The 23621-nt window shown below is 38.0% G+C and overlaps 1 protein-coding gene across 5 annotated transcripts in view; it reads right to left on the bottom strand.

Annotated features, from left to right (window-relative positions):
- rubcn (rubicon autophagy regulator) overlaps positions 1–23086 on the bottom strand; it is a 40765-nt gene extending 17679 nt beyond the window's left edge. Inside the window, exons 1-13 of one of the 5 annotated variants that reach the window (XM_005174059.5) lie at positions 22970–23086; positions 19937–20090; positions 15262–15345; positions 15031–15190; positions 13372–13478; positions 9914–10088; positions 9383–9727; positions 6231–6278; positions 4353–4448; positions 3242–3357; positions 1636–1837; positions 1447–1551; positions 1000–1074 (exon numbers count right to left, since the gene is read on the bottom strand). In XM_005174059.5, the coding sequence (XP_005174116.1) occupies positions 1000–1074; positions 1447–1551; positions 1636–1837; positions 3242–3357; positions 4353–4448; positions 6231–6278; positions 9383–9727; positions 9914–10088; positions 13372–13478; positions 15031–15190; positions 15262–15345; positions 19937–20090; positions 22970–23004 (1702 nt within the window). In that variant the 5' untranslated portion in view covers positions 23005–23086. Of the gene's footprint in view, positions 1–999; positions 1075–1446; positions 1552–1635; positions 1838–3241; positions 3358–4352; positions 4449–6230; positions 6279–9382; positions 9728–9913; positions 10089–13371; positions 13479–15030; positions 15191–15261; positions 15346–19936; positions 20132–22943 lie in introns of all 5 variants that reach the window. The other 4 variants (XM_073937608.1, XM_009296504.4, XM_002666369.7 and 1 more) reach the window with 4 other exon arrangements.
- Between the last annotated feature and the right edge of the window lie 535 nt (positions 23087–23621).

The raw sequence follows: 23621 nt of genomic DNA, 5'->3' as shown, positions 1-23621 counted from the left end.
AATACAATTTAATGGGTTATTTAATAAATAATATGACTAATACTCTGTATAATCACGGTTATTACATAACTATGAGGGTTGGGGAAGGGGTAGACATTAATAAAATACAATTTAATGGGTTATTTAATAAATAATATGAATAATACTCTGTATAATCACTGTTTTACATTACCGTAAAGGTTGGAGTAGGGGTAGACATTAATAAAATACCATTTAATGGGTTATTTAATAAATAATATGACTAATAATCTGTATAATGACTGTTTTTACATTACTGTGAGGGTTAGGGTAGGGGTAGACGTTAATAAAGTACAATTTAATGGGTTATTTAATAAATAATATGATTAAGACGCAGTATAATCACTGTAATTACATAACTGTGAGGGTTGGGGAAGGGGTAGACATTAATATAATACAATTGCGCAGATTTCTGCAGATTTTTACGCCATTAGTAATTCTGTTTATTTACTTGAGTAAATGTGTAAATCTGAATTTATTCAGTTTTTATTCAGTAATTAATTAATTAATTACTTTTTCTATCATATATTAAGGTTTTAGTTATGATACTCCTCTGTATACTCCCAAAATAATTCAGCAGAAATCCGCAGATTTTTACCAAAATTTTCCACAGAAATAGCAAAAAGCGTCCGCAGATTCCGTCTGGCCCTGGTTATTTAATAAATAATATGAATAATACTCTGTATAATCACTGTTTTTCCATTACTGTGAGGGTTGGAACAGTGGTAGACATTAATAAAATACAATTAAAGGATAATTTAATAAATGATATGAATAGTACCTTGTATAATTACTGTTTTTACATGACTGTGAGGGTATGTTTACATTTGTAGTAGACATTAATAACATACAATTATTAGGTAATTGAATAAATAATATAAATAATTCCCGTTAACTTCCGGCCTTAGCTGTAAAATGTCTTTCATAGGGCCCTAACAGTCCATCAGTGCTGATCTGTAAACAAGAGTGTCTCTCTGGTACCTGAGAAGAGCGAGGCGAGAGACAGCGAGAGGCCGCTCTGGGACACCGCCAGCAGGGACTGACCATCACTGCCATCTGAGACACACAAACACTCACCGATGACCTCCTTATGAATCAAAATTCTGACTTTTACAGGGGAAAAGTGTTTCTCTACTTATTATTTGTTTAATAAATATATAAAAATACTATTAAAATGCTGACATTTAGTATCAAACATTACACTGGTTTCAAGCTGACTATCCACAGAGACTTTTCTGCTCTTTCCTGCTAAAAAAAAGCAAACAAATCAAAAGAAACTTGATTCATAATGAGCTGAATCAGTAAGCAATCTGTAATGAGATGAACACACATCTCATCGTGTGGCATTATGGTTAATGAAGGCGGCCGTGAGGATGATTTTTATGATCAGAAGCCAGAATGAAAGCTGATCAGAGATGGATGGTGTACCTCTGAGCTCGATGTCCTCCACTTCTCTATCAGAGCCCGAGTCTGACGGGTGAAAGGAATCCTGGGAGCTCCTTTGAGAGCCGCCACTGTCCACAGATTGGACTTCTGTGAGGGAAAGCATAAACCGCACATGTCAGTTTTCCCATCTCAACTTGCAGCCAAATGCGATCAGAAAATCTGGAGTCTTACGATTACTGGAGGCGGCGGCTGCTGGTTTGAGTCGTGTGCGTCGTATCTGCAGTCTGCGCAGCCGGATCTTCTGCTTGAGCTGCTGGATTTCAGAGTCGCTGTCGCCTTCTTCTTCCGCCTCCTCCGCTGGCCGGCGCATGTTGCACTTCATCAGCTCGATGGCGGCGATCAGAGACTCCGAGATGCTGAAGTGAGCGTTCTCCTAGGATATACATATCAGATATTAAAACATGCCCACACTTATTAACCCTTTTTCTGCACATGATGACTGGGTATAATGCTGCGTTTACACCAGACACGGAACGCGCGTCAAGCGCAAGTGATTTACATGTTAATTCAATGCAAACGCGCGAATAGACATCCTGCGGCGCGATACGCGCCAATGCCGCGGAGCGAATTACGTGAATTGCGCGGTGCGAATAGCGCGATACGCGCGAGGCGAATTGAGCGTTTGACGCGCTTAACAAGCATTTCGCACGAATCTCTCGAGTTTGAAAATCTGAACTGCAGCGGACATTCGCGCCGCGTTAACCAATCAGAAGCTTACTCTTGTGGGGGCGTGATTGTGACGTAGAACCTGTTGATGGTGTCCTGGGGCAAATCCTCCAGGCGACACCGACAACAAGTCATCAAACTGGGCTTGGCTCAGTCAGAGGCACCGCTGAAAGTCTCCATCATCCAGGTTCAGTTTCTAAAGGTGTTTATGAGCTCACAGAGCTGGATGCACCTCTGAAAGGATGCAGTGGACTCATACAGGACCCTAAATGTATCAACGCTGTTTTTCAGTCTCCATAAAGCACATAAACACTGTTATTTTCTTAATAAAATCTATGTTAGCCATTTAGCTATGAAGCTAGAGTCATCGGGCAGACAGAAGCCCTGCCCATCACGCGAATCCGGGTCTGTTCTGAAGTGAAATTGACACACGATTAAAGTGGATTTGACGGGCGAATGAAGCGGGGGTTGACGCACGAATGAAGCGAGTAAACTCAAATGTTCACGCGGCTATTTACGCGCGAATAGCGTTCCGCGTTTGGTGTGAACACAGCATAATAGTTCAGCCGCGAGTTACGTTGTTGTTTGGGAAACTCAGCCCAGGATGGTTGTTTTTTGCAGAATAAAGAAAACAGTACTCCGCTTTACGCCAGGCTGCTGATAATCCTGTCAGGATTTATAATTTATCAGGAGATAATGCTTAACTCCCTAATAATTACAAAATATTCATTTCGCTTGTAGTTTATATTTACCTCTCATGTAAATACCGTTAAGCGTGGTGTTTTACCCTGACATTAGTATGACAAGCATACCTGTGGTTAAAGCTCTTTCAAGTACACCATTTTGTTCCTACAGATTATTTTCTTTTTGCATTTCCCTACAGTACAGTTACAATTAAAATACAATTATAATATAGCTGCAGAAAGAAGTGGTTGGAGTTTTTGGGGTTATTCATGGTCTGCTAAAACTAGTTAGCTAATGATAAATTCTAATATTGGATGGATGAACAGTGGAGGAAATAACGTCACACTTCATTGTTTAACCAAAGTTACTCCCATTATTCACGTTAAGCCTTAAATTGATATATTGAGTGCAGAGAGTTTGTGCATGCCTTTTCCAGATCAGCGCAGCTGCCGAAGTCCTGCTCCGAGAGGTAGCTGATCAGACTCTGACCCTCAGATGGCCTGCGAAATAACCCGTCCGGGACGCTGGTGTACTGAGAGCCATCTGCAAAGATAAAGACAAGTGCTTATTTTATTATAACTATAAGATGGGTGCAACCGCAAATCAGAAAATGACAGTATGGAAGGCGCAAATAAAAAAAGAAAGTAGTGATTTTTAAAGTATTTCATTGCAGATGGGAGAAAGGGGGTACAAGTACTAGACTGGCATGCCTGCAGTCCCAACCTGTCTCCAATAGAAACAGCGGAATGAACCGCCAACTTATCCAGCATATGTTTTACGCATCGCATGCCCTTCCAGCTGCAACCAAGTACTGGCAAACACCCATACACTCACATTCACACACATACACTACGGACAATTTAGCTTACCCAATTCACCTATAGCGCATGTGTTTGGATTGTGGGGGAAACCGGAGCATCCACAGCAACATGCAAACTCCACACAGAAATGCCAACTGACCCAGCCAAGGCTCAAACTAGGGACCTTTTTGCTGTAAGTTGATCGTGCTGCCCACTGTGCCACCATGACGCCCATAAGACATCCAAATTGAAGAAATTATAAGTCCAAGTTACTCAAAAAGTGAAAAAAGGCCCTTTGAGTGCTTTGGACTTATAATTTCATTGTTTATCTTTATGAATGCCAGGTTTGAAGAGGACAGACACATTAACTACCCCTGAAGCACTTTATATTAGATTTAAATATCAGATATTAATTTTCTTTTCGGCCTAGTCCCTTTAATAATCTGGGGTCACCACAGCGGAATGAACCGCCAACTTGTCAGCATATGTTTTAAACAGCGGATGCCCTTCCAACTGCAACCCATCTTTGGGAAACACCCACACACACTCATACACTATGGAAAATTTAGCCTACGCAATTCACCTGTACTACCTACTGCGCCACAGTGTCGCCTGGATTCAGATATCCAAATTAATTTTCATTTAAAAATCTAACTACATTCGTGCAGATTAGAGTATTAACTGCATTTCTCTGAACAAATGATTAAATGTTAAGCGTCACATCACATGTTCACTCACTGGACTCCATATAAAGAGAACTGTTGGCGCTGCTGTCGCTGCTCTGCGGTGAAAATGGACCACAGCTCTTCGAACACGCCGTAGCTGCGACAGATTCTGTAAGGGAAACAAATATATGCATTACACACATTATACATATATAAGACTGAAGGACACTAACTCCTGTTTGAGAATTTGATCCATGAGGACAAACACTGATGAACGAAAATGTAAAATATACACAACATATGACGCTTGAGAGCAATTCCAGCATTATGGATGTGACTTCTGCAGTAAAAACTCAAAACATCAATTAAGAGAGGGTGTATACACTCACTGGCCACTTCATTAGGTACACCTTACTAGTACTGGGTTGGACCCTCTTTTGCCTTCAGAACTGCCTTATGCTTCACATCATAGATTCAACAAGTTAATGGAAACATTCCTGAGAGATTTTGCTCCATATTGACATGATAGCATCACGCAGTTGCTGCAGATTTGTCGGCTGCACATCCATGATGTGAATCTCATGTTCCACCACATCCCAAAGGTGCTCTATTGGATTGGGTTCTGGTGACTGTGGAGGTCATTTGAGTACAGTGAACTCATTGTCATGTTCAAGAAACCAGTCTGAGATGATTCACGCTTTATGACATGGCACATTATCCTGCTGGAAGTAGCCATCAGAAGATGAGTACACTGTGGTCATAAAGGGATGGACATGGTCAGCAATAATACTCAGGTAGGCTGTGGTGTTGACAATGCTCAATTGGTACAAATGGGTCCGAAGTGTGCCAAGAAAATATCCCGACACCATTACACCAACACCACCGGCCTGTACTGTTGATACAAGACAGGATGGATCCATGCTTTCATGTTGTTGATGTCAAATTCTGACCATCTAAATGTTGCAGCAGAAATGGAGACTCATCAGACCAGGCAACATTTCTCCAATCTTCTATTGTCCAGTTTTGGTGAGCCTGTGTGAATCGTAGCCTCAGTTTCCTGTTCTTAGCTGACAGGAGTGGCACCCGGTGTGGTCTTCTGCTGCTGTAGCCCATCCGCCTCAAGGTTGGACATGTTGTGTGTTCAGAGATGCTCTTCTGCAGATCTCGGTAGTATCGAGTACTTATTTGATTTACTGTTGCATTTCTATCAGCTGGAGCCAGTCTTGTATGTGAATGTTACCCCAAACCATGATTTTTCCTTCACCAAACTTGACTGATTTCAGTGAGAATAATGACTGGATGTGGGTTCCAGTAGGTCTTCTGCAGTATTGGTGATGATTGGGATGCAGTTCAACAGATGATTCATGGGAAAAATCCACCTTCTGCCACATTTCCTAATGATCAACTAGAAGTCAAGTTACTATTTGATGCTCTTACAACTTGATTGACGACAAGACTTTTGTCGGGTAGTGTGTAGAACAAAAATTATAGATTTTTTTATTTTACTTGACATTTCTGCAGTAATGAGAAAAAAAGCTTAGTTATAGATGTGACAGATGTAAAATTGGCACTTGTCTGACTCAAATATAATAGTTTGGAAACATTGACAGAGACATTTTTGAGTATTTTTACAGCAAAAAATGCAGAAACTATTCACTATTTTGGTGAACAGTTAATTTTTTTGTTGACATTTGCATGGAATTGCTCTTGAATGTTTCTAAATTAATAACAGAAAGTGGCAAAATAAATAAAAATGCAGGGTAAATCAAGTATTTAAGTACATTCCAGGCACAATTGTGAAAAACAAATAAACAAAAATGGCACAGTAGAGGAATGTTGTGTGTCAGCTTGAATGACTACAGCTGAGAAATCAAAAGTGGCAAAGGTGAATCATGCGAGGGTGACTAAAATAGAAAGAGTGGACAAGATGCTGCACCACAGCCCTGCGAACCTGCAACGGGGTCCTCGATAATAATGGTGATTTTCCTGTGACCCCCTCCTTCACACACACAGAGAAGAAAAACAGAAGTAGAGAGTTGAAGAAGAGGAAATGATCCACAGTAAGACCAAAGATGACAGAAGATTCGACTGCTAACAGCAAGGCCTGGAGATCATCCGTTAAAAAAACAATTAATTAATTAATTAACACAACTGGCTGTTTTATTAATGTATTACGACACTTGGGAAGCCATTTTGGAAGTATAACAAAGCTAATGACCATTTAAAATAGTTATGTTTTTGGTATGAAGTGAGTTTAGGTTCAAGTGAGTCACTAATAATAACAAATGTATTTGTAAATTAATAATTGTAGCGTATTTGACCGCTGCTCTCTTTATTTGCAAAACCAAATTTTGTTACTAAATAGTATTTATGTCATGCTATGCTGACGCATCAACTGACAATAGCTATAGCAACAATTATATTAACAACCACATAAACAGATAACAACTGAAAGCTACAACGATAACTATATTAGCATCCACACCGACAGACAGTAGCTATAACGATAAATATATTAGCATCCACACCAACAGACAGTAGCTATAAGTATAACTACATTAGCATCCACACCAACAGACAGTAGCTATAACGATAACTATATTAGCATCCACACCAACAGACAGTAGCTATAACTATAACTATATTAGCATCCACACCAACAGACAGTAGCTATAACGATAACTATATTAGCATCCACACCAACAGACAGTAGCTATAACTATAACTACATTAGCATCCACACCAACAGACAGTAGCTATAACGATAACTACATTAGCATCCACACCAACAGACAGCAGCTATAACGATAACTACATTAGCATCCACACCAACAGACAGCAGCTATAACTATAACTACATTAGCATCCACACCAACAGACAGCAGCTATAACTATAACTACATTAGCATCCACACCAACAGACAGTAGCTATAACGATAACTACATTAGCATCCACACCAACAGACAGCAGCTATAACGATAACTACATTAGCGTCCACACCAACAGACAGTAGCTATAACGATAACTGTATTAGCATCCACAACAACAAATGATAACTATAATGGTAGCTATATTAGCATCTACAACAACAGAAGAGAACTATATTAGCATTTACACAGACAGATGATAACTATAACAATAACTATATTAGCATGCGCAACAACAGACAATAACTAAAACGATAAACAATACCATTTTTCTGCTTCTGCATAACTCTTTGACGCTAAAATTCTGTATAAAACCCCTAGCTAATATTGTTATCATTATATTTAATAGGTATTGTTATATTTATTGTCTGTTGTTGCGGATGCTAATATAGTTATTATTACAGTTATCGTCTGTTGGTGTAAATGCTAATATAGTTATCATAATTATCGTCTGTTGTTGTGGTTATGCTTATATAGTTATCGTCTACGTGATCATACTTCTCCCTTCTCCTACAATTTCAGGGCAAATGTTTGACTAAAAAAAACAAAACTAGCAAAGTTAGTTAACTGAATAAATACAGTTAGGTTTGATTTCATGTGTACTTTAAAAATCTTGCTTCATTAATGGTCTCGCTTCTTATAGTTGGTTTTGGACGTGCTACTTGTACGCACCATTTTTCTGCTCCTGCGTGACTCTTGACGCTAATATTCTGTATAAATCCCCTAAGCTAACATTGTTATCATTATAGTTAATACAGTTATTGTTATATTTATCGTCTGTTGTAGTGGACGATAATATAGTTATTATTTGTTGGTGCGCATGCTAATGTAGTTATCGTCTGTTGTTGTAGATGCTGATAAAGTTATCGTTACAGTTATCGTCTGTCGGTTTGAATGCTTATATAGTTATCATAATAATTATGGTCTGTTGGTGTGGATGCTAATTTAGTTATCGTTATCGTTACAGTTATCGTTTATTGTTGTGGATGCTAATATAGTTATCATTATAATTATCTTCTATTGTTGTGAATGCTAATATAGTTATCATTATAATTATCGTCTATTGTTGTGGACACTAATATAATTATCGTTACAGTTATCTTCTGTCGGTTTTAAATCTTATATAGTTATCATAATAATTACGGTCTGTTGGTGTGGATGCTAATTTAGTTATCTTCTATTGTTGTGGATACTAATATAGTTATCGTTATAGTTATCGTCTGTCGGTTTGAATGCTTATATAGTTAACATAATAATTACGGTCTGTTGGTGTGGATGCTAATTTAGTTATCGTTATAGTTATCGTCTATTGTTGTGGATGCTAATATAGTTATCATTATAATTATCTTCTATTGTTGTGAATGCTAATATAGTTATCATTATAATTATCGTCTATTGTTGTGGACACTAATATAATTATCGTTACAGTTATCTTCTGTCGGTTTGAATGCTTATATAGTTATCATAATAATTACGGTCTGTTGGTGTGGATGCTAATTTAGTTATCATTATAGTTATTTTCTATTGTTGTGGATACTAATATAGTTATCGTTATAGTTATCGTCTGATGGTTTGAATGCTTATATAGTTAACATAATAATTACGGTCTGTTGGTGTGGATGCTAATTTAGTTATCATTATAGTTATCTTCTATTGTTGTGGATACTAATATAGTTATCGTTATAGTTATCGTCTGTCGGTTTGAATGCTTATATAGTTAACATAATAATTACGGTCTGTTGGTGTGGATGCTAATTTAGTTATCGTTATAGTTATCGTCTATTGTTGTGGATGCTAATATAGTTATCATTATAATTATCTTCTATTGTTGTGAATGCTAATATAGTTATCATTATAATTATCGTCTATTGTTGTGGATACTAATATAATTATCGTTACAGTTATCTTCTGTCGGTTTGAATGCTTATATAGTTATCATAATAATTACGTTCTGTTGGTGTGGATGCTAATGTAGTTATCGTCTATTGTAGTAAATGCTAATATATTATCTTTATCGTTTTAGTAATCATCTACCTGAACGAATTGTAAGTAACTAGCAAAGTTAGTTAACCGAATAAATACAGTTAGTTTTGACATCAAGTGTACTTTAAAAATCTTTCTTCATTAATAGTATCGCTTCTTATAGTTAGTTTTGGACGTGCTATTTGTACGCACCATTTTTCTGCTTCTGCGTGACTCCGGTGTCGGAAAGGGAGCGGATGTGTCCTCTTGAGCTCCGCCCTGTGGCTTTCTGAGCCTCTGAGAAAGAGCATCGTCGCTGTGGAGGTGGAGCCAACGGCGTATGGGCGTCGCCCCGAGTCCCCATGTGTTCACTGCTATGAACGGAGCTGGACGAGTCCCGCCGCTTCTGCTTCCCCAAGTTCCCAATAGCCAGATACTCTGGTCCGTCATCCAGATCCCCGTCCCCAAAATCCCGGCTCTCAGGAAGAACAGGTTCTGTAAAGGAGATTCCAGCGACCTGGTTTCCTCTACCCTGAGCACTGCTGGACGGAGCGACATCTTCAAGACAAAACAAAGACATGCTCTGTTGATTATTTCATTTCTCCACCACAAGCATTGCTAACAGCCCACCTTCCATCCCCAGTTTTCTCCCCCAATAGCGTACTGTGTGTGAACAAGGCAAGCATTTAGTGTGCTAATGGAGCTACAGAGCGGCCTGTTGTTCTCGCTGTGAAATCTGCTGACCTGAGCTGCTCTTGGACTGCGGGCTGTTGGAAATCTCTGTAAGGCAGCTCTGGGACGTGGTGAGCCTGTGCGACTGTGAGGCGTCCGCCGGCCTGCAGTGTCCTGGAGCTCCAGGCAGCAGACACAAACTCTGACTCTTCATCAGGCCCAGCGGAGACTCCTTCAAATGTGAAAGCTTGAAAAACACAAGAGACAGACAGCAGTGATACACCTGAGATACACCCTTTCTCAATTCTAATTTATACCCATAGAAACATCCCTCTACGAAATGGGACAGCACTACTACACATGCACACGTCATCATGTTGTCAGTAGCGCAGGTGGCGGATTGGTAGCACTGCGGAGTGAGTGTTTTAAACCACCTATAAGAAAGTTGAGCTTTAAATGCACTGCAAGAGTGTTGACGTCAATCTTTTATATAAAACCCCTAAGCTAATATTATTATACAATAATATATTATACAATATATATATTGCCCTAAGCTAAAATTGTTATACTTATAGCTATCTTTTGTTGTTGCGGATGCTAATATAGTTATCCTCTGTTGTTGCAGATGCTAATATAGTTATCCTCTGTTGTTGCAGATGCTAATATAATTATTATCTGTTGTTGCGAAAGCTAATATAGTTATCGTCTGTTGTTACACAAGCTAATATAGTTATCATAATAGTTATTATCTGTTGTTGCAGATGCTAATATAATTATTGTCTGTTGTTGCGCATGGTAATATAGTTATCTTTACAGTTATCATCTGACGGTGTGAATGCTAATATAGTTTTTTTTAAAGTTTTCATCTCTTGTTATGGATACTAATATATTTATCATCTGTTGTTGCGCATGCTAATATAGTTATTGTTACAGTTATCGTCTGTTGTTGCAGATGCTAATACAGTTATTATATGTTGTCGCACATGCTAATATAGCTATTGTTGTAGTTACCTTCTGTCAATGTAAATCCTAATATAGTTATTGTATGTTGTTTCGCATGCTAATATAGTTATTGTTACAGTTATCGTCTGTAGTTGCAGATGCAAATACAGTTATTGTATGTTGTCGCACATGCTAATATAGCTATTGTTGCAGTTACCATCTGTCAATGAAAATACTAATATAGTTATTGTATGTTGTTTCGCATGCTAATATAGTTATCGTTACAGTTATCGTCTGTCGGTGTGGATGCTAATATAGTTATCGCTATAGTTATCATCTGTTGGTGTAAATGCTAATATAGTTATCGCTATAGTTATTTTCTGTCGGTGCGGATGCTAATTTAGTTATCATAATTATTGTCTGTCGGTGTGGATGCTAATATAGTTATCGCTATAGTTATCGTCTTTCGGTGTGGATGCTAACATAGTTATCATAATTATTGTCTGTTGGTGTGGATGCTAATATAGCTATCATTATAGTTATCATCTGTTGTTGTGAATGCTAACACAGTTATCGTCTGTCGGTGTGGAAGCTAATATAGTTATCGCTATAGTTATTGTCTGTCAGCGTGGATGCTTATATAGTTATTGCTATAGTTATCGTCTGTCGTGTGGATGCTAATACAGTCATTGTTATCATCTGTCAATGTAAATGCTAATATAGTTATTGTATGTTGTTGCGCATGCTAATATAGTTAACGTTACAGTTATCGTCTGTCGGTGTGAATGCAAACATTGTTATCATTATACTTATCGTCTGTTGTTGTGAATGCTAATATAGGTATCGTTACAATTATCATCTGTCACTGTGGATGCTAATATAGTTATTGTTACGAACAAAAAAGATAGCAGCTAATTTATTCACACATGAAATGTTTTTACACAATATTGATGCATCTGAAAGCGCTCGCATTTAAGTGACACTCACAAAAGTGTGACATTATATCTATAATAAATAAGCTCAAAATATGATTTAACAAGCATCAAAAGTTGTCAATGAACACAATATCCAACAAAACACATCAGACCTTTTCCATTTAAAGCATGTTGTTTTGCTCAGAACATCTTTAGTTTCTTTATTTGACCATTTATTGATCTATTGTCAGCTCCCACTGATAGGACAGATGTTTATTTGAGAGCTGAATGAAGGTACAGCTTGTGCCAGACACTCAGCGAGATAATAGTCAAGTGCGGGAGATAATTTCCTAAAAAGACAAACACAAACACTGACAGTCTGAGACGAACATCTCACAGAACAGGTTTATACAAGGACCTGGTCTGAGGATTTTCCCAGCTTTCTCTGGACTTTGGCCTCTATAAATCCAAACAAATAAATCCCTGCAAGTGGAAACCATTGTTAGCTTTAGGTTTCATTGTTTACAAGTTTAATCAACATTGATTAGAGATCCCAGCTCAATCCGGGTTAGGTGCAGTAGGACCGGTGGGTTACACTTGGGGGCTCGTCCGGGATGAGAGTGAGGTTTAGAAGGGTGAGTGTAACCGAGGCCAGCTAGCCAAGTGCTATGCAGGTAAACCTCACTCCCCTGACCTCTAAAGATGCTCTAGCGACAGACACTAGAGGCCATGATCATTAGCCTCCTTGTTAGAGCAACCGACTCCCATGCAAAGAATCGCCGGTTCGATCTCAGCTCAGACTGTGTTGGGTGCAGTAGGACTGGTAGGTTACACTTGTGGGCTCGTCTGGAAAGGGATTAAGTTTTAGGATATTGAGTGTAATGGAAGCCAGCTAACAAAGTGCTATGTAGGTAAACCTCACACCTCTGACCTTCAAAGATGCTCTAGTGACAGACGCTAGAGGCCATGATCTTTAGACTCCTTGTTAGAGCAACCGACTCCCACACAAAGGATCGCCAGTTCGATCTCAGCCCAGACTGGGATGGGTTCAGAAGGACCTGTGGGTTACACTTGGGGGCTCGTCCGGGATGAGAGTGAGGTTTAGAAGGGTGAGTGTAACCGAGGCCAGCTAGTCAAGTGCTATGCAGGTAAACCTCACTCCTCTGACCTATAAAGATGCTCTAGCGACAGATGCTAGAGGCCATGATCATTAGCCTCCTTGTTAGAGCAACCGACTCCCATGCAAAGAATCGCTGGTTCGATCTCAGCTCAGACTGGGTTGGGTGCAGTAGTGGGTTAAACTTGAGGGCTCGTCCGGGATGGGAGTGAGGTTTAGGGGGGTCATCTACTTTGAACATGCAACAACTTTAATTATAAGGTAAACACAAAACAAAAGTGTTCATATGGAGCTCTTTCACGCGACTCCACAATTGTAAACACTCAGGTTTAGCACCTTAGCACCACCCCCACTCATCACCGCTACTAAGTCAGTCATTCACAGAGCTTGCGCTATGCATCGTTGTGACATGTAGTTAAATTTTTTAAGAGGAGCGCATTAGCGACGGCATCAGCCAAGGCGAGGGCTATGCGACTGCAGGAAGACGGACCTTGATGCAGAGGTATAAATCAAATTTAATTGTGGACATGGCTTAAGAGCAGTGTAAAGTTACTCACCCTGACGGTGTCGATGAGAGCCAGCATTCGAGGATTATTCTGCTCCACGGCCTCCAGACACTGGAACATTGCAGACACGTGTGGCTCGCTCAGCAGAAACGCTCCATCTACAGTAACCAAGAACGTGCTGTTATTCCTGCAGGCGTATAAGCGCCACCAACTGGTAGAGAGTGAATTGACACTCTTATTCAGCCAGTCTACAGTTATTTATTTACCATAACTTCACAAAGCTAACGTTAAACCATTACACTTGTACTTGTCATTTTGAAATTCTAGTTTATTTTTATTTAAATCATTTTAATTCTTTGAAATAAGGGCGATAATAAAATGTGAAATTGTATCGGAGTCAGCCGATTTTAAAATGAATCAGTAACAATAATCTGAAACCAAAATAAATCTAAAATAAATCTGATAATAATAATATAATAATAAATCTATGAATAAATCTAAAACCCATGTAAACTTATAACCAGAGCATCACTAGAATAGTGAACTATCCCATTAAGCCCGTCTACTGAGCTAAGCTGCAGACCCGCAGAACCACACACATTTCAGGCACACACAATCTAGGCAAACCATATATGGTAACTCACTAACTCCTTAGGAGCATTAACGCCACCTATTGATTTTCATAAATATGGTTTCCCCATTTCAGTCATTATACCATTATTATATCGTAACGATCATTTTAACATCTGTGCAGTTTCTGAACTCAAATTATGTGAATAAAAATGATTGGTTAAACACTTACGACTTTATTCACGTGTCCACAAATTATGTGTTACATTGGGAACACGCGGTTAACGAGTTCTCTCACTGGCTGCGTGTTCTAGTCTCTAGTCTATTTTAATGTGAGCACATGGCTTGTGTTGTCTTTTTGTGTCATGTGCTCTCCCGTCTATTGTCTAGTCCCACCCTCCTTGACATCCCATTATTACAGTGTTAATTTACTTCTGCTTATATTCTCCACATGTCTGCTGTCCAGTGCCAATTCGTCGTCGTTTGTATCCTTGTCCTGTCTGTCCAGCCTGATCCCTACCAGCCTGCCCAGGGAAGCTTGCGTGTGTTTTTTGTTAATGTTTTCACCTTTGGGGTAGTTTGTTTTGCCTTTCATTTTAATTTTAATTTTAATATTAATAAATAACCATGATTTACTGCACCCGAGTCCTCGCTCCTTTTCCCCTTTACCAGGGGTGTCCAAACTCGGTCCCGGAGGGCCGGTGTCCTGCAGATTTTAGCTCCAACTTGTCTCAACACACCTGCAAGGATGTTTCTAGAAAGCCTAGAAAGAGCTTGATTAGCTAGCCATGGTTTGTCTGATTGGGGTTGGAACTAAGCTTTGCAGTACACCGGCCCTCCAGGATCGAGTTTGGATATGCCTGCCCTACACTAACTGTGACGATCTTAACTGATTATATTTAAACTACTATCTTTTACTAAACTGTAGCAACTGTTAGTAATATATATAAAGTTAGTAAAAATATATTGATGACGATGTCCGAGAAGACGTAAATAACATTAATATCCGTTGTTACCATATAAGGTTTGCCTAGATCGTGTGTGCTGGATTGTGCGTTCCTGAAACGTGTGTGGTTCTGCGGGCCTGCAGCTAGATATTATTGCGTCTGCTTGCACACTGTGATTGTCGTGTGGTGATACCGTTGTAATACTTCTGCGTGTTCATCTTGTGTTGCAGCAGAGGTTTGAGCTGCGCTGATAAGACGTGAGCTTGTAAACTGTGCAGAAGCCAGCGTTCAGCTTTATAACCCTCGCCGAAGCTCTGGACACTGCTGCTCAGCACCGGCTCCAGCTGGCTGAACTGCAGAGACACAGCAAAAATCAGCCAACAATGTCGGAAACATGACATGGCTGATGTGAAATGAGAAATACCTGCTCTACGTGACGGGCCAGATGAGGACAGAGATACCGCACACACCAGACGAATCGCCAGTAGTCCTTTTGTTTATAGTAAATCTGCAAAACAGAAAGCAGGGTTGGATTTTGCAACACATTCTAGTGATTTAGATTTTAAGGCCCCGTCCCAATTCTATTTTTGTAGCCCTTCCCCTTGGCCCTTGAAACAGAGTGCGAAGGGAAAGGGTTTTAAAATTTACCCCTAAGAATTAGGACAGCACTACAGCACCTGCACACATCATCATATGCACGGCTTTACATTAACACCAAATGCGGGTAGATTTCAGCTTTGGCGGGTTGGACAGCCGCTCCCACTAGCCACTTTGGCAGGTTGGAAATAATTTTTACATTGTAGTTTTCTTAAAGCAGAGTTCGACAATAATGATGGCCTAATATGCGTGCAAATGTGATCTTAGAATCGAGAAGCAGCACGACTGACAAAAATAACTGTGTTCGCGCAAGACATAGCAGGTGAATACCGTATGAGAGGATGATTACTCACGCGCACAGGTGATGTGATGCACGCGACTGTTAAAAAGCATGCACGCTCCCGTTTACTTGTTCTTTTTGAAAAAGACTAGACAAATGCTGGTTTACCCACAGTCCTGCTGCTTTTAAGATCTCAAGATTGAAAAATATACATATTTGTAAGCAACAGCAGCAGTCACTACTTTCATTTTAATTATTCTCAGGCACGTGATCCTCCTTTCATTATCACACATGGTATGCTTTTACTTGATTTCTTTTGCTTACAGTTATTTTTGTTGATATAGTTTAATTATCCACTTAAACTCTGCTGCTATTTGGGGATTTCCTGGATTTTGCCTACCCAAATTTAAAAGCTTCCCAAATCCACATGCACAGGTGTAAATGCAAAAAATTGGTACCATTTTAAAGAAAACCCTTTGAATTTTCATAAAACACTATTGAAAGTGTTTAAAATAACTGTATATGGTGTCTGTGTTATAATAAACACCTAAAAAAAGAGGCACTTTTTGTATTTTTTTTTTATAAACTCAAATTTGAAAGTGTACCTTTTAGGTTCTGTGTGGTCTAGCGTGCTGTATTTAATTTTGTTGATTCCTGCACATGTCTTTAATCATAAGAAAAAAGAAAAATGTCTCCACCATAATCTATGCAAAAGTTATCGCATTCCAACTGATGAGAGGTGCCGTACAAGCCAAAGAGATCGATCATTGTTTTCATATTTCATATTCTTTTGTTTGATCAAACATAATTGACTGTGTTTGGACCACATCAGACATATAAAAGGATTACTTATGCACATCACCTCAAAAACAGAGGAGAATGGCCCTGAAGGGCACAGGTAAGAGATGACAGCTGTCTGTGCTATCTGGGGCTGCTTATTGATCATGAATGTATTACATTTCTGCGCCATGGAAACACCACAATTCATTCGGCAACTGTTTGGCATATGAATATAATTCAGTAAAAAGAATGCTAGAACCGTCTGAGCACCGGCAAGAGCTTTCATTTGAGTTATAACTTGTACATGTGTCATATGAAAAAATATGAAAATGAACCAATGTAAAATAACTAGCTCGTGGTATCCAAAATACTGTGTATTTAAGTGTAAAAATCTTTTGAACAGTGGAATAAAAACCAAAGTGATGCATATGTGCATAAAATATAGATTCTACACTTTCAAACGACACCAGGTACGGGGGTCTGGTGCAACGCTAGCCCTTTAAATCTGAAAGCGAAAGTTGATGACGTCACGGACCCGGTACCGGGTCCGCAGAGTTTAAGTGGTTATAATCCTTTACAATAACATTGCTTTAATAGGAGATTAACTCCCCATTCATGTGTAGTAACTGCTGATCTGGGACCTTTAGCCAGGACAGATCACTGTGCATATTTTAGATGCATGACAATAGATATTTTTAAATGTTAATTTTCGAAAAAATTAAACGTTTTGTTGAATAAAAAGTGCATGTACACAGCTATAAATTTGCTTGTTTTGACACATTTAAATTCGTGGCTAAGAAATAATGATTTCTTTTTGGTGTGGTTAGAGATGAATTTGGTAAAACTTTTATTCTGAGCCCTAAAAAGCCATGTGAAATAAAAACCAACTGCAATGCGACACAACCCACTTGCTCATGCACAGTGAGCAAGCTCACATACACAACACACACAAACAGTGAAATAAATGAGGAGGCATGTGGACAACACATCTAAATCAAGTCATTTTAGCATGTCAAAGTCACATTTATTTATATAAAATATATTTCCCAAACAATAAAACTGTGGCTGGTGAAAATGGCAAGTGGCTAGTAATGTTGGAAATCTACTAGCCACAGTGGCTGGTGATCAAAAAAGTGAATGTAAAGCCCTGATCATATGTCATCACAATCTCTTCATATGAGATCAGATGCTGTAGGTAATCCAGTTGTGTTATTTTTTTAGTATTGATCTTCAGGAGATCACTGAAGGCATATATCATGGTATCATGACGATCTTATGTGGCAATAAGATCATAACTGTACTGTGCATTTAACCCAGTGGCCTTATTCATCAATGTAAACACATCAAAAACAGCATTAACATTACAGCAGACACTGTGAAAGCTCATTCCCAGCCACTAGACTTTTCTGACAGGGTATTCCAGGGTCATCGAGTGTCAGAATGTTGTGGGACTGCTGTACAGGAGTTATTATTATGGATTATAGATAGCCAAATTTAATGGATTTTAAACGAGGGCTAAGGGGTAGAATTGGGATTGGGCCTAAAAGTACATATGGTGACTGTTGATTGTCTATTTAAAACTAGACTGAAGACACCTCTCTTTGCATTAGCATACACATAAAACACAAATGCTGTTGACATGCAAATCCTCTAAAGGATTGTTAGGCTGCATTAATTAGGGCAACCGGAGCCGGGAACACTTCGCAAAAGACATTTTAATTTAATTTAATGTAATCGTAGGTTCACACCGAAAGCGATGAGAACGTCAAAGTAGCCGGAAGTCATTTGTTTTCAATGGGAGCCGGCGGCGATTTGCCTCGAGTATCAACGCGGCACATCTTCACCAGTGTGGGCGTCGAGAATAGTTAAAGTCAAGTCAGCTTTATGATAATGAGCTATGACACGGTTTGGCGGCAGGCAATCAGAAGGATGAAATCCGCTTGAGAGGGGCTCAGAGAACAGTCACTGTGAACTGGTTCCGACTACAGTGGTTCCCAAGGGCTTGCTTATTGCGGTCGCCAGATTTCCAACTATGTGCGATGTTTTCTTACAGGAACATACTTTTAAAAAGTTACTGGCGAGTTACTGACGTGCATTAATGTTATATTTTTTATTTCTTTAAAAAAGCGTTCTTATAACTAATGAACCTTATTGTAAAGTGTGATCAATAATACTTGTATTCGAGTGACAGCAGCTTGTCATCCTCTGAGAAAAACGGGTTCTCAACATACAAATTAAGATTTCAAAAAGCTGAACAAATATGTCATATGTATGTGCAATATATTTTAAAATGTATCGATTGTATAAATATGAATATGACTCTGCCTCGAACTGTGCAGTGCTGTAGCTGCTTAATTTGGCCAACGACGCTACTTTATTTTTAATACTGCTGATTTTGGTGGTACTTTTTTTGAGGTGGTACTTGGTGAAAACAGTTTGAGAACCGTTGATCTAGTCGAATATTATTTACTGTCATCATGGCTAAGATAAAATAAATCAGTTATTAGAAATAAGTTAATAAAACTATTATGTTTAGAAAAGTGTTTAAAAAAATCTTCTCTCCGATAAACAGAAATTGGGGGAAAAATTCAACAGGGGGGCTAATAATTCTGAATGTCTCTCTATTAAACATCCATTTGAAATATTTGGATAAGATTTAAAATGCTGCGAATGACTTTGCCCTTAACTGTAAACATATAAAAACTAGTGAGCACATCAAAGCTACATCAGCTCAATCAACAGGTTTCGTGGTTATAAACTACTACAAAACATTTCCTTGTTGGAAAAAGGCCATTTCTTATCAACCAGAACAACCAAACAACAGCAGTGAAAGCTCAGATCATCTTCCTGCTTGTCTGTGTGTATGTACAGTTGAAGTCAGAATGATTAGCCCCCCTGAATTTTTAGACCGCTTGTTTATTTTTTCCCCAATTTCTGTTTAACAGAGAGCAGATTTATACAACACATTTCTAATCATAATAGTTTTAATAACTCATCTCTAATAACTGATTTATTTTCTCTTTGCCATGATGACAGTAAATAATATTTTACTAGATATTTTTAAAGACACTTCTATACAGCTTAAAGTGACATTTAAAGGCTTAACTGGGTTAATTAGGTTAACTAGACAGACTAGGGTAATTAGGCAAGTTATTGTTTAACGATGGTTTGTTCTGTAGATTATTGAGAAAAAATATAGCTTTAAGGGGCTCATAATTTTGTCCCTAAAATGGTGTTTAAAAAAAATAATAACTGCTTTTATTCTAGTCGAAATAAAACAAACAAGACTTTCTTCAGAAGAAAAAATATTATCAGACATACTGTGAAAATGTCCTTGCTCTGTTAAACATCATTTGGAAAATATCTTAAAAAGAAGAAAAAAATTTGAAGGGGGCTAATAATTCTGACTTCAACTGTATGTGTATGTGTGTGTTTCTCAGACCTGTTCGTGTTTGAGTCCGTGGCCCAGGATGTTGTTCATGTCCTTGTGCAGGCGCTGAAGACCTCCATACCGGGACCACACGTTGGGGTTATTGGTGGACAGCAAGCCTTCGACCGTCGTCTTCAGATTATACAGAAGCTTCCAGAGCTCCCATCTGAACATCCACAAACACAATCATTAGTATGGCCTGTAGGCCTGGAAAAATCTAACATTTTCATTCATTCACTTTCTTTTCGGCTTAGTGCCTTTATTAATCTGGAGTCACCACAGTGGAATGAACCGCCAACTTGTCCAGAGGATGCCCTTTCTAGCTACAACCCATCACTGGGAAACACCCACAGACTCATTTCCACACATACACTACGGACAATTTAGTTCATCAATTCCCCTATAGAGCATTGTGTTTGGATTGTGAGGGAAACCGGAGCACCCGGAGGAAACCCAAGCCAACACGGGGAAAACATGCAAACTTCACACAGAAACGCCAACTGAGCCGAAGCTTGAACCAGCAACCATCTTTCAATGAGGCGACATGCATATATATAAATTATATATATATATATATATATATATATATATATATATATATATATATATATATATATATATATATATATATATATATATATAAAATTTATATATATATATATATATATATATATATATAAATATATATTATATATATATATATATATATATTATATATATATATATATATATATATATATATATAAATATATATATATATATATATATATATATATATATATATATATATAATATATATATATATTATATATATATATATATAATATATATATATATATATATATAATTTATATTAACTTGTATGTTGAGAACCCGTTTTTCTCAGAGGATGACAAGCTGCTGTCACTCAAATACAAGTATTATTGATCACACTTTACAATAAGGTTCATTAGTTATAAGAACACTTTTTTTAAAGAAATAAAAAATATAACATTAATGCACATCAGTAACTCGCCAGTAACTTTTTAAAAGTATGTTCCTGTAAGAAAACATCGCACATAGTTGGAAATCTGGCAACTGCAATAAGCAAGCCCTTGGGAACCACTGTAGTCGGAACCAGTTCACAGTGACTGTTCTCTGAGCCCCTCTCAAGCGGATTTCATCCTTCTGATTGCTTGCCGCCAAACCGTGTCATAGCTCATTATCATAAAGCTGACTTGACTTTAACTATTCTCGACGCCCCCACTGGTGAAGACGTGGCACATTGATACTCGAGGCAAATCGCTGCCGGCTCCCATTGAAAACGAATGAATTCCGGCTACTTTGACGTTCTCATCGCTTTCGGTGTGAATCTACGATTACATTAAATTAAATTAAAATGTCTTTTGCGAAGTGTTCCCGGCTCGGGTTGCCCTAATTAATGCAGCCTAACAATCCTTTAGAGGATTTGCATGTCAACAGCATTTGTGTTTTATGTGCATGCTAATGCAAAGAGAGGTGTCTTCAGACTAGTTTTAAATAGACAATCAACAGTAAAATATATATATATATATATATATATATATATATATATATATATATATATATATATATATATATATATATAAAAAAATATATATATATATATATATATATATATATATATAAAAATATATATATATATATTAAACATATGCTGGATTAGTTGGCGGTTCATTCTGCTGTATCAACCCCGGATTAATAAAGGGACTAAGCCGAAAAAGAAAATGGATGAATGAATGAATGAATGAATGAATTACTTACAATAAAACCATAAACCTTCTCATTTATAGCATCATATATGATAATATATATGATTATATATATGATTATATATATATATATATATATATATATATATATATATATATATATATATATATATATATATATATATATATATTCTTTGTGCTAAAAATGAGACGGTTTATAGTTTTATTGTAGGTAATTCATTCATTCATTCATCCATTTTTTTCGGCTTAGTCCCCTTATTAATTCGGGTTTGCCACAGTGGAATGAACTGCCAACTTATCCAGCATATGTTTTACACAGCGGATGCCCTTCCAGCTGCAACCCATAACTGGGAAACATCCATACACACTCATTCACGCACATACACTATGGACAATTTAGTTTTATATCTTCTAAATGCGAATTTCGTCAGTTTTGGAGCACTCTAGCTTATAGATATCCTCAAGACTAACATAAAGATACTAACATATTTTTTTATTAAAAAAAAAAACATTATAACAATGTCAGAGGAAATTTTATACCAATTTATTTGAAATTAAGTGTCCATAAACATTCCATTCATTCAATGCTCAAGAATAATCGTTCATTTGTTAAAACATATTAAACATCATGACAACATTATATGTCATTTAAAAATATAATCGTGTACTTTCGTTTATCTCAAGGTTCATTTACAGGTCACCGTTACCTAAACACAGCTTTATGAGTCATCGTCATTGGTTAAAAACACGTTCCTTTAATAAGTGTCAGTTTGCAGAAGAGTCTTTGACGTAGTTTATAAAAAATGATCACCTTAAAATGAAATGTTGCGCTTCTCTCGGTTATTTAGCAGCTAAATGTGAGAAAACAACTGCTAGAACATACGACGCTGAAACATACTATGACGAGAGATCATCTCATTAATATTAATCGACTTCCGTGAGCGCCAACTCTTCTATTGGTTCATTCTCCACAGCCTACTAAGACCGTCCAATCAGAATACAGCAATGTGAAGCCAAACAACCCGTGACCTACTTAATATTCATGAGGAAGTCTTAGCCATAGTAGAACGTACAAATCCACTAGCCGGCTAGCTAAATATGATAAATATATCGACAACGGTCACACAAACAACATGATTATTACATATATAACAAGCAAACGTGTTCTAATATATATTTCGACGAGTATAAGCTTGTAAAATGAGATAATTAAGCATAATTATCCGCAAACGTGAAGCTGTCAAACTGTGAGCTGCTGTAGATGTGACTGTTTTAAGTGTGAGTTTGTTTGTACCTGCGCTCTCCATCCTCCTGCTCCTGTATCTCCATCTTGATCCTCAGGTAATGCAGGTTTAATTGGGGTTTGCTGTCAGAGAGAGTCCGGACAGGTGGAAGGTGTTTCCCGCACCATAACAAGAGCAGCGTGAAGGCGGAGATGAAGACTAGCCTTTACCGGATGAACATTCCTCGAATAGCGGAAGCAGGTGATGTTGCAGAATAAAAGCGCAACGCTGACGGATTTTATGATTTAAAAGCTTATATTTCTCTACTGAAAAAACAGCTTAAACCAGTCTAAACCCGTAGGCTGCTTTCAGCTGGTCGACCAGCCTGATTTTAGAAGGGTTTTGACCATCTCCAGGCTGATTTTCAGCCATTTACAGCCTGGACTTTGCTGGTCAGGCTGAAAAATGACCAGCTAAAACCAGCCTGACCAGCCTGGTTTAAGATAGACATAGCTGGTTTTGGCTAGTTTAAGCTGTTTTCTTTTCTTTTCGGCTTAGTCCCTTGATTAATCCGAGGTCGCCACAGTGGAATGAATTGTGAACTTATCCAGCATATGTTTTACACAGCAGATGCCCTTCCAGCTGCAACCCATCTCTGGGAAGCATCCATACACGCTCATTCACACACACACACTAGGGACAATTTAGCCTACCCAATTCTCC

This window comes from Danio rerio, chromosome 22, assembly GCF_049306965.1.
Source record: "Danio rerio strain Tuebingen ecotype United States chromosome 22, GRCz12tu, whole genome shotgun sequence".
In the NCBI taxonomy this organism is placed as follows: Eukaryota; Metazoa; Chordata; class Actinopteri; order Cypriniformes; family Danionidae; genus Danio; species Danio rerio.
This window is presented reverse-complemented; position numbering and strand designations above follow the sequence as displayed.